The sequence below is a fragment of the Phaseolus vulgaris genome, chromosome 3 (genome assembly GCF_000499845.2).
Source record: "Phaseolus vulgaris cultivar G19833 chromosome 3, P. vulgaris v2.0, whole genome shotgun sequence".
Classification (NCBI taxonomy): Eukaryota; Viridiplantae; Streptophyta; class Magnoliopsida; order Fabales; family Fabaceae; genus Phaseolus; species Phaseolus vulgaris.
The window spans coordinates 27,705,101-27,719,999 of NC_023757.2; the positions used below are offsets into that span (position 1 = coordinate 27,705,101).

General features: G+C 33.1%; 1 protein-coding gene across 1 annotated transcript; it reads right to left on the reverse strand.

Moving 5' to 3' along the window:
- Nucleotides 1–2,552: 2,552 nt before the first annotated feature.
- Nucleotides 2,553–3,552, reverse strand: LOC137839030 (pathogenesis-related protein 2-like). The gene is made up of 2 exons (XM_068648158.1): nt 3,079–3,552; nt 2,553–2,975 (listed from the first exon to the last, which is right to left on the reverse strand). Exons 1-2 carry the CDS (start codon nt 3,257–3,259, stop codon nt 2,689–2,691), a joined length of 468 nt encoding a protein of 155 aa, XP_068504259.1. The 5' UTR covers nt 3,260–3,552; the 3' UTR covers nt 2,553–2,688.
- Nucleotides 3,553–14,899: the final 11,347 nt, after the last annotated feature.

Consider the following 14,899-nt stretch of genomic DNA (forward strand, 5'->3'; position numbering starts at 1 on the left):
CACCAAACGGTGGAAGACAGTTGTAGAGGACGTGAGCCTGTCAGACGACCTCGAAGAAACTTTGGTTGAGAAGCTCCAAAGTCTCATCAATGTTCCTTTCCAACTCCACCTCAACCGCTCCCTTCTCGGAATTCAGCTCAGAGTTCTCGGCATGCAACACCGAGATCTTGTTATCTTCCTCCCCCACAACCTTCTTCATGCGGGCATTCTCGGCCTCCATCTCCGCAACTTGACGCTCGACCCTCGACAATCTCTCGCATGATGCCCTCTTGAGCCAGCTTCTCCGCGTAATCAGTGTTGACCGCGAGAGACTACTTCAGGTTGCCCGAAGCCTTTGAGAGCTCGTGCTCGAGCCAAGAGATATCCTCAGCATGATGGCCTCGGTCCTCAGAACCCAAATTTCTAATTTTAATCGGTTGTTTTTTCTCTGCATGTGAAGGGTCTTTTGAAATGTTTTGGTTTTGGTTGACTTAACTGTCAAAACCAATTCAACCGGTTAAATTGATTTTTGAATTTCTTAACAGCTTTTCATAAAACTATTAAATCTGTTTTCAGTTATTTACAAACTATTTTGACTCATGATGAACTGATTAAAACGACTAGTTTGGTGAGCTATAAAACTGTGATTACCCTTCTTATTTGAAAAACACACAACAAGTGATTAAGAAAAGATTTTGTGAAAGTTTGGATTCAAGAAAGGAAGATTGCCCTGGGCTGTGCTTTGGTTCACTAAAAAAAAAAAACACTTTTAGTGACCACCAATATCGGTCGCTAAAAGCACTATAATCAGTCGCTAAACACATATGCGATAGAAACAGTGACCAAATAAAGATGGAAGCGAAAACCCTAGTCACAAAGCCTTTAGCGACCGAATTATAAAGTGGTCGTTAATTTGCAACCGAAATTTCGATTGCTAATTTCGTTGCAGATAAATTTAGTCACCAAAATTCGAAAACCAAATTAGCACCCAAAATTTTAGTGGCTAAATCGGTCGCAAAAAATTTGGTCACCAAAATTCAAAACTCAAATTAGCTACCCAAATTTCGGTGGTTAAATCGGTGGCTGAAGTAGAAGGTGATAGTGACCACCGTTTTCAGTCGCTAAAAAAAATATTTTTTTGAACTAATCTATTATATAATTCAATATACAACTAATCTTCTCCTAAACTGTCATCTCTAATGTGGTCTCCTTTATGATGTCCACTGGTAGTAGGACCTGAAGAGCCTGATGCAGGATTATTCATTTAAATATGTTGTAGGATGAGTTGCATCTGTTCATCTTGTTTACGCATGCGTTCACTTTGCTCTTCATGAGTTTTCATCAATAGCTCCATCTTTTCTTCAAGTGTCCACTCCTTGACAAGTTTTGTCATAAGTTCATCAGTTAGCTTTTGAATAATCTCACGCATTTCTTCTATTTGATGGACTATTGAAGCTTGACTTGTAGCAGAGTGAACACTTGTTGAACTATTAAACCTTTTGCTCAATACACCAAAACCATAGACATTCCCTTTCTTATTTCCACCTCCAACGACATCAATGTATTTTTATATGTGTATCAATATCAATCAAGATTGAATACTATATTCTTTTGAAAAATACGTACGAGTGAGATTATATTTAGAGAATATTATATTTGAGATTTTAGAAATGTTCCTTGTGGATTTGATTATCATCCTTATCCATAATTTATTACTTCTGACACGATACACTTGCCATAAAAAAAATCATCAAATTTTTTTATCTCATAATCCAAAATAATGGAACCATAAACCACATGTCCTAGGATTGGAAAGTGCCTCTAATAACATAATAGTAAGATTTATCTGATGTGTGTCTAATGCAAACCACACAATATGTATTTATACTAATTTAGAGAGTTAAATACATTAAATTCTTGCCTAATAATAAGACGATTAATGATCCTAATTTCGTAGAAATTTTAATAGCTAATGATTAACAAAGCTGTAATAATTAATGACTAATTACATTCAAAGACATATATTAAAATAATATCAATTTATTTATTTTTTGTTAATATTAAATTATATAAGAGAAAATATTATTATAAAAAAAAGTTGTGGATGCATTATATTTTTAATTGTCAAACTGTTAGTTTTATTGATAATGAACCAAGAGATTATAATGACTATTAGATGTTGATGACTTTACAAGTTGAAATGTTAAATTAAGTTTTATGCTAATTTATAAAATGTATACTTACTCATAATGTACTAAGTACACTTATTTATTTGCCTCTATTTTTGAAATGTTTATATTAAATTCAAATATGTTTTCACCTCATGAGTTGCGACTCCTTGTTAAATTTAAATTAGAAAATATAATTTCTACAATTTTCACTTAATAGTTTTTAATCTGATTTGGAATTAAAAATAATATTATTTATTATCTATGATCATGAGTGATTGGATAATTTTTTGTGCATGTTAGGGATCAAACACGTATTTCTTTTACTATGTAAACTGTTTATGCACTATCTTAATTTAACTAATAAAACGACATTGAATTAAACTTGCAGTTAACATAAAAAAGTTATAAAATTTGCTTTGATTTATTATAATTTATTGATGGACAAAGATATGGGAAATGTTTCCCAACAGGAGAAAATAAAAATAAGAAAGGAAAGACAGTGTTACGTTTATAAGATAAAGAAGACGTTGGTAATAATTCAAGCATTGGCCAAAAGGTAAGCCTCGATGACCTTGAAAAGAGCATCACTCTTGGCTTTGCCAGTTTTGAGCTCATCTTCATTGGGTGGAGCATCTCCTTTGCTGTGGTATTTTATACTCAACTTTACAACTGATCCTCCGTTGGGCCCATCACTGAGTTTGGAGTCGATTGTGATCTTCTCTGCAGTCTCTGGCAAGGCAGCACCTCCAACTATGCTGTAGCTGTATCCCAAGTTTGCCTCATCTATTCCTTCTATTTTGTGCAACACAAACTTTGTCTCCCCATCTGTCCATTCACAATTCACAATTCACAGTTAGTTTATTTTATATGTTGTTCTGTCAATGCAATGCACATACACAAAATATATAGAAGATGAATGAAATGGTACCCTCGAGGAAAGAGATCTTCTTGATGGTTCCGGGGCCACCGTTGCCCTCAACGATTTCAACACTCTTGAAGGAATCAACGGCCTTTGGGACGATGTTATCGGCGTCCTTCACAAGAGCTTTGTAAAGGGTAGCTGGAGCCACGGGAGAAGTGGTTTGGTCTTCGAAGGTGAAAACAGCCATGATGAATGGAATCTAATGAGATGGAATGGAATGGAAGAATATATAATATCAAGGAGTGTGTGTATTTGGCAGAGGACTGACCTCTATTTATAAGCAGAATGCATAGCTCATAGCATTTGGTAGCATAAGACATCAAAGTTTGAAGCTTCTCACTGCTGAAACAAGGTTGTTAGGCTATTCGTGGCGGTTCTTTGTTTACCACCATTATCTCTCTCTGAATAAACAATCTTCTTCAGAGGCAGTATGTCATCGTGTATCATTCTTTCTTATTTTTTCTATTATCACTTTTATCCTTTTGTGTTTGTCAAATTTTGTGACTAAAAACTTTCAAAATCAAAGAACACGTCAGTTTCAACGATCAACGATTGCGACTGTTTGCTGTATTTGTGGAAATCGGTAATTTGGCAGGGAATTATGTTAATACTCTCTCATGTTTTCTTACATTATAGAAATTTCGTTTTCTTTAAATTTCATGTAATTTCTTTAATACGTTACATTATTATCTATTTTTATATATATTTACATCTCCTTAAAATTTTAAAAACATTATATGTATACTTTTAATGAAAAAAACAGAGGTAGGTGTAAGTAAAGTTTTAAAAAAATAGGATATATGCTATTGTAACACACTCTTAATTTTGTATTATATAATAATAATTATTTTAGTTTATGGCTTACTTAAAATAATCTTTTTTTAATTTATAATAATTTTTTTAAGATATAAATTATATATTCAATTTTTATTTTTCTCTAAAAATAATATTTTATTCTTTATACAATTGGAATAATACTTTTCAGTCTTCATGTCCTACAATTAATAATATATTGACATGGTTTATGTAATTAATAAAATGGCACTCAAATTATCCCTTTGACGGAATGAGTGTGATGCTTTTGTTAGACGTCTTCTAGATGCTGTTTCTTTTATATAAGAAATGTCTTGTAGCTGTTCAAAGAGAAATTGGAGAACTTTTATTAACCAGTTTCCAGAAAGTACCATTACAGAAAAGTAGTATTAAATATATTTATACTAAATTGTTTTCATAATTTTATACCGTATATATTTTCAATAAATATTTTTATTTTAAATTAATATTATAAATCCCTATCTAATATTTTTAAAATTTATTCCTCATATTTATGAAATAGTTTTCACTAAAATTTTCTATCACGTTGTTTATTTAATTTTTATTACGTCTTTACAAGTGATCTGATGGTTTTCTATTAAATTCATATGATTTGATGGTTTAATAGCTTTTATTATTATTTTAAAAACGACCCCACAACTAATATAGATAATTTTTTGTAACTACTTGATACTTCTGGTGCAAACAATTTTTAATTTTTTTATGAAACTATAATTAAATATAAAATTTTAGTAAATCTATAAAACAAATTAAGAAAATTAAAAATCTTAAATAAATTCATCAACTTTTTGCAATTTCAAATAAACTTCAATTAGTCTCACACATCCTGAAGAGCTATAATTTACACTTAAAACTTAAATAACAAATTTCTGTAACTCCGAAGTTCCATTACTAGACATCTCTCCAATTTTTCAGGGAGCATAACTTCCAGGCAAAGACCTACGCCCAATGCCCCTATGTGATGATGCACATACAATGTATACAGTGTAAGAACTAATTGACGGAAGGCAAAAGGTTGTTGAAACTAATTGAACGTAATTACACTAAATTACAAAACTGTTGAACTATTACAATTACTGGAAGCTATAAAATAGGAATACTAACAACCCTGTAAATTGATCATTAATGCAATAATAACGATCAAATAGTTTAAGGATAATAAAATGAAAATTAATAATAATAAAATCTGAATTAATAATCATCATCATCCCTTAATTCTGATTTGGAACAACCTTCATGCCCAACAGATCTCTTAACTTGATGAAAGCATCGATCTTCAATGCCGTAGTGAAAATATCTGCAATATGATATTCTGATCTGCAGTATTCCAATTTGATCATGTTCTTCCCAACTTGGTCTCGCAGGAAGTGATATCGAATATCAATGTGTTTAGTTTTTTGATGAAAAACCACATTTTTTGCAAGATTAATTGCAGATACATTGTCAACATAAATCTTAATTGGAACATCTAGATTAAAACCAATTTGAGTCATGATATTTCTAAACCGAACTGATTGACAAGTACTTGCTGCTGCTGCTACATTCTCAGCTTCACAAGTAGATAATGCAACAATTGACTGTTTCTTTGATGACCACAAGCAAGCAGTATTTCCGATCATAAAACAATTACCACTAGTGCTCTTCCTCTCGTTTGGATCTCCACCCCAATCACTGTCTGAGTATTCGAGGATCTCAATCTTCTTAGATGAAAAGTAAAATAGACCAAAATCAATTGCTTTGTGTCCTTTTGGAAGATCAGTGAGCTGCCATGTATTGTTTTTCTCAATCGCCATAAATTCTTCATTCATAACCTCTTGCCATTTGGGGTGTTGAATGGCATCTGCAAGTCTCACAGGTTCTGATTCTGCAAGAAAAGCAAAGTGAACTAAATCTCCATTGTCATCAACTTCATCATCAAGATTTACTTCGCAATCTTGAAGGTCTACAGGTTGTAGTTGCTGCCTTCTTGGTCGCTCCATAATAGTTGCAATTGGAGTTGCAACTTCAGGTTGAACTACAGCTTCAGGTTGAACTGTAGGTGCTTCAAGAGTGACTCCATCTTCCACATCATCGTTCAAAACGTAAATATATCGTTTTTTCGAATCCATTTCAGCTGCTGCATTCCATTGCTATTCTTCATCTTCGGCAAATGTAACATCACGACTAATCACCTTCTTTATCATTGGATTGTACAGTTTGTATCCCCCAAGCTTATATCCAATGAAAATGGTCTTCTCTGCCTTATCATCAAACTTCGATCTTGCTGCCTTGGGGACATGAGCATAAGTAATTGACCCAAATACCTTCAAATGTTGCACATTGGGTTCAAATCCGCTCCATGCCTCAATCGGAGTTGTGTTAGGAACACTCCGACTAGGTGATCTGTTTATCAAATATACCGCACATGTTACGACCTCAGCCCAAAAATTATTTGCATACCTTTTGCTTTAAGCATGCTCCTCGCCATGTCCATGATTGTTCTATTCTTTCTCTCGGCAACTCCGTTGTGTTGGGGTGTGTAGGGACATGTTATGTTATGCTGCAACCCAAGTTCTTCATAGTGCCTCTTGAACTTATTAGATTTGTATTCACCCCTTCCATCACTACGCACCATCTTAATTAGTCTGCCACTTTATCTTTCAACAAATGCTTTAGCAGTGGAATACCTCATCCTTGCTTTTCAATAGATAAATCCAGGTTTTCCTTGAAAAATCATCAATAAAGGTTAAAAAAATACTTATTACCTCCAATTGATGATATGTTCATCAGGCCACAAACATCTGTATGAACAAGCTCCAAAGGAAATTTTGCACGCCAAGGCTCCTTAACAAATGGTATCCTGTGATTCTTTCCAAAAATGCAGGCCTCACACAATTGATCAGGGTGATGAATATGGGGCAAACCATTCACTAAATTTCATTTGGAGAGATTTTCCAAACTCTGAAAATTTAAGTGCCCAAAGCGTAAATGCCATAACCACGATTCGTTATTCACTATTGCATTCAAACACTTGAAATCACCCATATGAATATCTACCAGAAACATGTAGTTTTTTTATAAAAAGATTTTAAGAATCAAATTACATTTTTTATCAAATATTGAGAGTTTATTTTCAACTATGTGCATCACGTAACCCTTTTCAGCCCACTGTCCCATACTCAACAAATTACTTTTCATATCAGGTACATAGAAAACATCATAGATGTACCTGTGATTACCATTCTTCAATGTAATAAGAATTTGCCCTTTTCCAGTCACCGGAACGAACCTGCCATCACCGAATTTCACTTGTGTGCGAAATGAGTCATCCAAATCTGCAAACAACTCTTTCTGACCACACATATGATTCGTGCAACATGTATCCAAATACCAAGTCTGATTGTTTGGTCTTTCATTTGATGTGGTTGCCGTTAGTACTGAATGATCCTCTTCATCTTATACGTGATTACTGTCTTCTTGAGCACAATTGGCAGCATGATTATCACCTTTTGATCTGCAGTCATTTGCATAATGGTCGCGTTTATGGCATTTATAACACTCCACATTTGATTTATTATAAATGTCTCCTTGTCCTCCTCGACCACGTTCTCCGCGCCAAGAGTTATTTTGAACTTGGAATGTGATTGGAACCAGTGTTGTTTTGCTTGCCACCTCCATGATTCTGGCCACCACGACCTTTGATGGAATAACTACCACCACGTTCTCGTCCTTTGCCTCGTGAACTACCGTGTTTATGATAGGAGCTACCAATTGAGGTTTGTGCTTGTAAAACCTGTTCAATTGGTTTTTCAATCATATTGTCATTCATCCGCTGCTCATGTGCTCGTAGGGAACTAGACAATAATCTTATTGTCATTGTTGAAATAGCATTGGCCTCTTCAATTGCGGCAACAACATGTTCAAATCTGGGAGTTAAAGACCCCAAAATCTTCTCCACCTTTGCCTGCTCCAAATGTGGTTTTCCATCAAGGATAGGGACTGATAATTGAGTAGAGTTCATGATAACAGACTGGATCTTGATACCAATTGTAGGAACTAATTGAAGGAAATAACGGAAGGCAAAAGGTTGTAGAAAATGATTGAACGTATTTGCACTAAATTGCAAAACTGTTGAACTGATTTATTCATTTTGATTTACTTCAATAATATATATAATAAAATTACAGTTACTGAAATCTATAAAATAGGAATACTAACAATCCTGTAAATTGATCATTAATGCAATAATAACGGTAAAATAATTTAAGGGTAAGAAAATCAGAATTAATAATAATAAAATTTGAATTAATAACCAACATATAGGGACATCGTTAAACTTGACTAATAACATGTTGGTAAGTCAGACACTTGCTGAAAATGCTGACCTATTTTCCTGTACGGCCTCTGATATGTTAAGGGTGAGTTCAGACATTATCACACACTGCCTTTCGGTCAATAAAGAAGCACGACTAGTCGCCTAGAAGAAAAGGAAGATGGGCGAGGAGAAACGCAACACTACACGTAAGGAAGCCGACAATCTTGTAAAGGCCGACTTCATAAAAAAAGCATAGTAAATCACATGGCTGAGAAATGTGGTTATGGTAAAATAGTCCAACGACAAATGGAGAATGTGCACGAAATATACCGATCTCAACAAGGCTTGTCCAAAAGATGCTTATCCTCTTCCAAGTATCGATTGCTTAGTCAATGGGGTGGCTGATCACCACATCTTGAGTTTCCTATAGATGCATACTCTGGATATAATCAAATCCAGATGCATCCATGGGATAAATAAAAAATTGCCTTCATGATCGACTACGATAACTTCTACTACAATGTCATGTCGTTTGGCTTGATAAATGTTGGAGCAACTTATCAAAGGCTGATGGATCAGATTTTCAAAGGAATGTTTGGCCAAAATGTTGAGGTCTATGTCGAAGACATAGTAATCAAATCTGATTCATGTCTCCAACACATTCAAGATCTCAAGGAAGTCTTTAAAGCTCTTATAGATCATGGTATGCGGCTTAATCCCGATAACTGTGCGTTCGAAGTGAAAGGTGGGAAATTTTTGGGTTTTATGCTCACTCATCGTGGCGTTGAAGCAAACCCAGAGAACTGTATCTCAGATATGACCCATCAATCAAATTGTCAATTACTAAATGTTGTAAATAAGCCCTCTATAATGGAGTAAGGCATGCTTTTATCAGTTTTATAATACACTCTCTTAACACATAGTACTTACTTGATCGTCGGAGAACTTGTCGCAGGTTTACTATCAACCGAGTGCTAAGGAGAAGAAGCATTGAAGTCTGAAAAGAGTGAAGCATTGGAAAACAAGGGAGTGACCGAGCAACCAAGGGCAACAATAATTGCTACAATGAATCTCCACTACTATCTAAGACCACTTTATCTATATAAGTACATAAAATAAAGGTTAAAAGGACCAAATTATAAGAATGTTATTTTTGAACATTGGATATAAATAATTTAAAAATATATTTTTAATTATGATTCAGATTTAATAATATTTTATTTGAATTTTTGCATTTGTTTTAATACTTTTTATTTAAATTTTATTTTTATAAAAGCTCTCATGTTAGGCCTCACAATGAAACTTGACATCTAAACTAGGCTGACACCTCAAGTAACAAAAATGATCTGCCACCACATGAAAAAATTATTATTAAAAAAGAAAGAATGAAAGGAAGTACAAGCAAATATGGGGGGATTAGATCAAAACCCATATATAAAAAATCTAACAAAAATGATACTTAGGTAATCTATACATATTAATAAAGAATTCTTATAAAAGACTAGATGGAAGCCTATTATACCAAAAAAATTGTTCTATATGAATAAACCCTAAGTTAGCAAGCTTGTTAGCACATGCATTCCCTTCCCGAAAATTATGAGAAATCCTAAGCCTGATTTTCCCATAGTAATTAAGACAAGTGTTTTACCTATTACGAAGAATCAAAGGAACGTTAGTCCTAGTAGTAAATGCAACACAAACCGAGGCAAAATCACATTCAAGCCATAAACTATTAAGATCCATCTTTTGAGCTTCTTCAATGACATGTATAACTCCATAAAACTCAGTAACCAAAGAAGTCTGAATATCAAGGAAAGCATAGAAACCACTAATAAACTCCCCCATACTCCCACGAAAAATACCAACACAAGAAACAAGACTAGAAGAACTGCTAGCAACACCATCAATGTTAATTTTAACCCAACCTGATGAAGGAAACTCCCATCTAATAGGAAGAGGATGAAGAACTTTTTCACTAAAAGTATTCATATCAAAGAACACCGTTTATCATTCCAGAAATTAATAACAATACCTGTACCAACAGTCCAAGAGGTATGTTCAAGAATAGTGTCATAAAACTGTTTAATCACAGGCCAAATAGAAGAGTATTTATAAGCCAATTTAAACTGGTACTTAGATTTAAGAACTCTAGCTTTCAAGATAAGAGACCAAGGCTTATTAATATAAGCAAAATTTCAAGTAAGCTTAAGAAGGTAATCATTATTTTTGTGCCGGAGGTTATTAATCTTCAATCCTCCATTCTCAAAAGGAGAATAAATCTTAGTCCAATTAACTATAACTACGCCCTTCTTCATAATATCACCAGTTGATAAGTATCTAATTTCAGTAATATTTCATATTAAAATATAGGCACTTATGAGGATTTATTGCTAATTTACATAAAAAATAATCCATAATTTATGAATTTATACCTTTTTATATTTTTTATGAGTTTTATTTGAATAAGAGCATTTTATTCCCAAAGTTGGTGTTAATTGCAGATTTCTAGGGAGGATTGAAGATTTGGAGTAAAGGAGAATAATTTGAGTTAAAAAGAGAAAGCTGGAAGGTCCCAAAATGGAAAAAGATGCAAAGAAAGATTGGGCTTTTTTATGTTTTATCACTTAGCCCATTAGCGTGACACAGGAAGCAACCTAATCCTAGAAAATTAGGATAAATAGGGGGCTAGAGGTTCAACCCTAGTGTGCCAGATTGAGAGGAAAACACCACAGAGTGAATTGTAACCCAATTGGGAGAATGGAAGGTGCTAGAAGTATGCGTGGCTAATTCTACCCTTTGGGATTGGGAGTAATCTCCTCAAACTCTTATGTATTGAGGTGATATCTTATATATTAATATTTAGTTCTTGATTGATTATTGGTATTTTTGTTTTACTTTTAATTTTCCATGACAAATTGAGAATCTTAAATCTGACCGGGAGGTATTTTTAGGGATTGGACCTAAACAACAATACTTAACATATTTGAGTGCTAGAAATAGACTTGAAATGCTAATTGCTATTAACTTCTGAGTTTTGTTCTAAGTTGTTCTTATAATTATGCGAGGGATCGATAGTTAGGGAACATTCTTAAGGATTTTATATGCGAGGAATCGATATAAATGATTTTTATACGGGCATCAATTTCAATCAAAGAACTTAATATTGACATGCTAATCAAAATACATGAGAGTGAGAAAGATGAAGCCTAATCCCTATTTTTCCAACTTGAAGCAACCAATTATTTGTCTGTTTTCTTATTGATCATCGCCAACACAACCACTTTCAATACATTTTTAATTGTTTTGTTCTATATTTAACGATTATTGTACTTGATAATTCATTGTTCCTTGTAGGATCGATATCCGTCCTTAGGGACAATTATTACTTCTGACAAAGCGGTGCACTTGCCGTAAAAAGTCATCACCAGTCCAAATAAAATTTATGCTCCACTGCATCATCAATGGTGAACTGAACATATTCTTCAGATACGAAAACACTTGGTATATTTAATAATTTACCATGCCATGTCCATGTTGTATAAGATCGTAAAAATCCATCACATAGAAGGTGCTTCCTGATTTTGTTATCATCCAATCTCCTCCCATTCAAAAAATTAATGCATGAACACCTAAACGTTACTCCATCATGACCATTATTGTTGGTGTTACATTGTTCAAATTGTATAAATTATTCTGCTCCTCTTTCGTACTCATCACTTATGCTAACTGAGTTAATCCAATCTCGGTTAATTATATTTTGTAATGGTCATTGAGGTGTTCACTAGTGCGTGTGAAATCTCACGTTTTTATTATATGTATGAACATATCTCATTCAAGAAGATTTACTTTTATTATAATTTAATAGTACATAACTTTAATCAATATTCCTTATATTTAACGAAATTTCAACAACATTTCGCATTAGTCGTCAGTGGCACGAAATGAAAGTGGTGACATAAAATTTCCACAATCAAATATGCATACGAAATGCTTTGAACCAAAATTACGTAAAATATATAATGTCAATTACAAGTTACATACTATAGAACTAATAAAAAGTTATTGTTCTTCTCAAATTGTCCACCTGGGCAATTCAAGACTCACTACAATTAAAAAAAATACAATTGGAGGATTAGTAGACAAATGCATGTATTAAATCTCAAACGTGAAACTAATGGTCTCTCACAAAAAATAATTGTCGAGGGTCGAACAAAGAAAACCAAAATATCAGGCGATGATTTCCTTTAGAGTCCCGATATATTGACACCGTATGACAGTAACATACATTTGACATTGCAGATGTGACAAATTCAAAATAGGGTAGTGACGCAAATGAGCAGTGATGCGCGAGTGTTAAAATAGGGTAAAAAGAATATATTACATCGGTTCTTTGTAACAGCCGATGTAATATATTACTTTTTTACTCATAACATATTACATCAGTTAAACATCTAACCGGCGTAATATATGGCCCATATACAAAAGCTTTTATAATTTTTTTCATGAAAAGTGGGTGACCATAAACATCACATAAGTAACCACTTACAAGCACACGGGTAACCAGTTTTGTGTGTACCAGTATATGTGAAAGAACCTGTGGCTGGGTAACCAGTTTTGATATGGTGGGTGTCCAGTTCTACCATGGGTGTAATATATGACCCATATTACACCGATTAAACAATCTAACCAGTGTAATATATGATCCTTATTAAAAAAAAAAATTGACTCAATACCAACACATATGAAAGAATTATAAATATATGTGCAATATAAAATTAACAAATTTAATCATACAAACAACTAAATCTAGAATATTAATTATAAATCATTAAATTTTTATAAAATAATATTAGTCTAATTACAATCTAACTAATGAATAATTATATTCTAACAACTAACCTAATATAAACAAAGAAATTATAAATTAATAATAACTACAATTAACATAATATAAATTAATAATTATTACATAAAAAATTATAAATACTAAAATATATAAGTTATCATAAAAACTTAAAACAAAATATTTTTAAAAACTATTAAAAAAAATTAAAAACAACACAATAATGAGGGAAATTGCAGCGGTGATTGCAGTGGTGGAGTGAAAGCAGAGGGCGGTGGAGGGAAATTGGAGCAATAACATAAACGAGAACAAGAACAGTCATGAGGAAGCACACAAGAACCTTGTACAATGAACTAATGGAAAAATGGAGGAAGAATAAACAGAGAACGAAAGTGGAAGAATAAGCAGTGAGGGTAGGAAGAACTTACAAAGGCAATGAGTGAAAAGAAAGTTGAAACGAAATGAAGAGAGAGCGCAAAGAAGAAGAAAAGAGATCGTAGAGAACGAAAGCATAAGTGGCGTGGGCTTCGAATTAGGGTAATAACAAAGGGTAAGATGACGATTGTGGGGTAAAACCACCGTCTCTACTAGAACGCATCATAATAAACGAAGGATCTACCCTCACAACCGCCATCTATTCTCTTTGTGACTTAAATATAGGGCGGTTGTAAGAGGAACCGTCATCTATTTACCCGTTTTAATTTCAAAAATGACATCATGTTTTGATGGACGACGTTTGACAGTGAAACGCTATATATTAGCTGTTATATATTAGTGTTTCTGCACTAGTGCAAATTGACCATACAATAATGAATTCAAAGAATAAATGATCAAAAAATTTTATTTTCCTATTGCAAAACACACACAATACATTATCAATACGAACAAGATGAAAACTCTATAATATCATATCACCCTTTTTATGAATCATGAAAAATTCTTTTTCAAACAAGATGTAATGTATAATACTCCAAAAAAAAAAACTTTTACTTTAGGAAGCCACTAAGACATTTTTAAAAATATTTATTTAAAAAAAATTAAAGACCTTTCTTTTTAAAGCATTTTGAAAGAGTTTTAAGTTTTTATGTTCTTCATGTAATCCAAAAAGCATTTTGAACAACGATAATAGATTATTCACTATTAATAATCGATTATTTGTGATAAAAAGCATTACAAATTTAACTAACATAATAGTTTATTTATGGTTCATAATCGATTATCTGCAAGAAGAACCATTTATACTTGGATCTACTTGATGCAAAATAAATATGAATCCTCCATACATTAAACTTTATAGCCTGTGTGAAAAAATTGTTTGTCATCTAAGTTAAAATTATTAAATTCAATAATGAGAATGAATCTGCTGTGAAAAATTATTTTGAATCTGAAAGAATTTTTTATCAAAGTAGTTGTGTTGAAACACTTCAATAGAAGGACTGGAAAACAATATGTGTACAATATTTTGATAACATACATCTTAATAGTTTTAATTTATATTTGATGAAGAAGTTATCAATCATTATTCAAATATTTTGATGGTAAACATAAATTTATAAAGAGGTGACGTAAAGGGTAAAATTGGGAATTTGTTCTCTCTAACGAAGGGTTACAATGTGGCTAGGGTTTGATATGCGGTGGCACGACAAGGGGTTCACAGACACTATTTGGCTTGTGGTTGTGGTGGGTGGCAGCAGGACAGTGCCTCTGGAGGTACGATGGTGCTATAGTGGGTGACACGGTGGTTCGCTAGTGGTGCGAGTGTTGCAAACGCCGATGTGATGCGGTGCTAAGGATCCTTGGACGAATCGTTGCAGGTGCCCAACCTGGATAAGTTATTCTATCTTATCCTTAAGGGT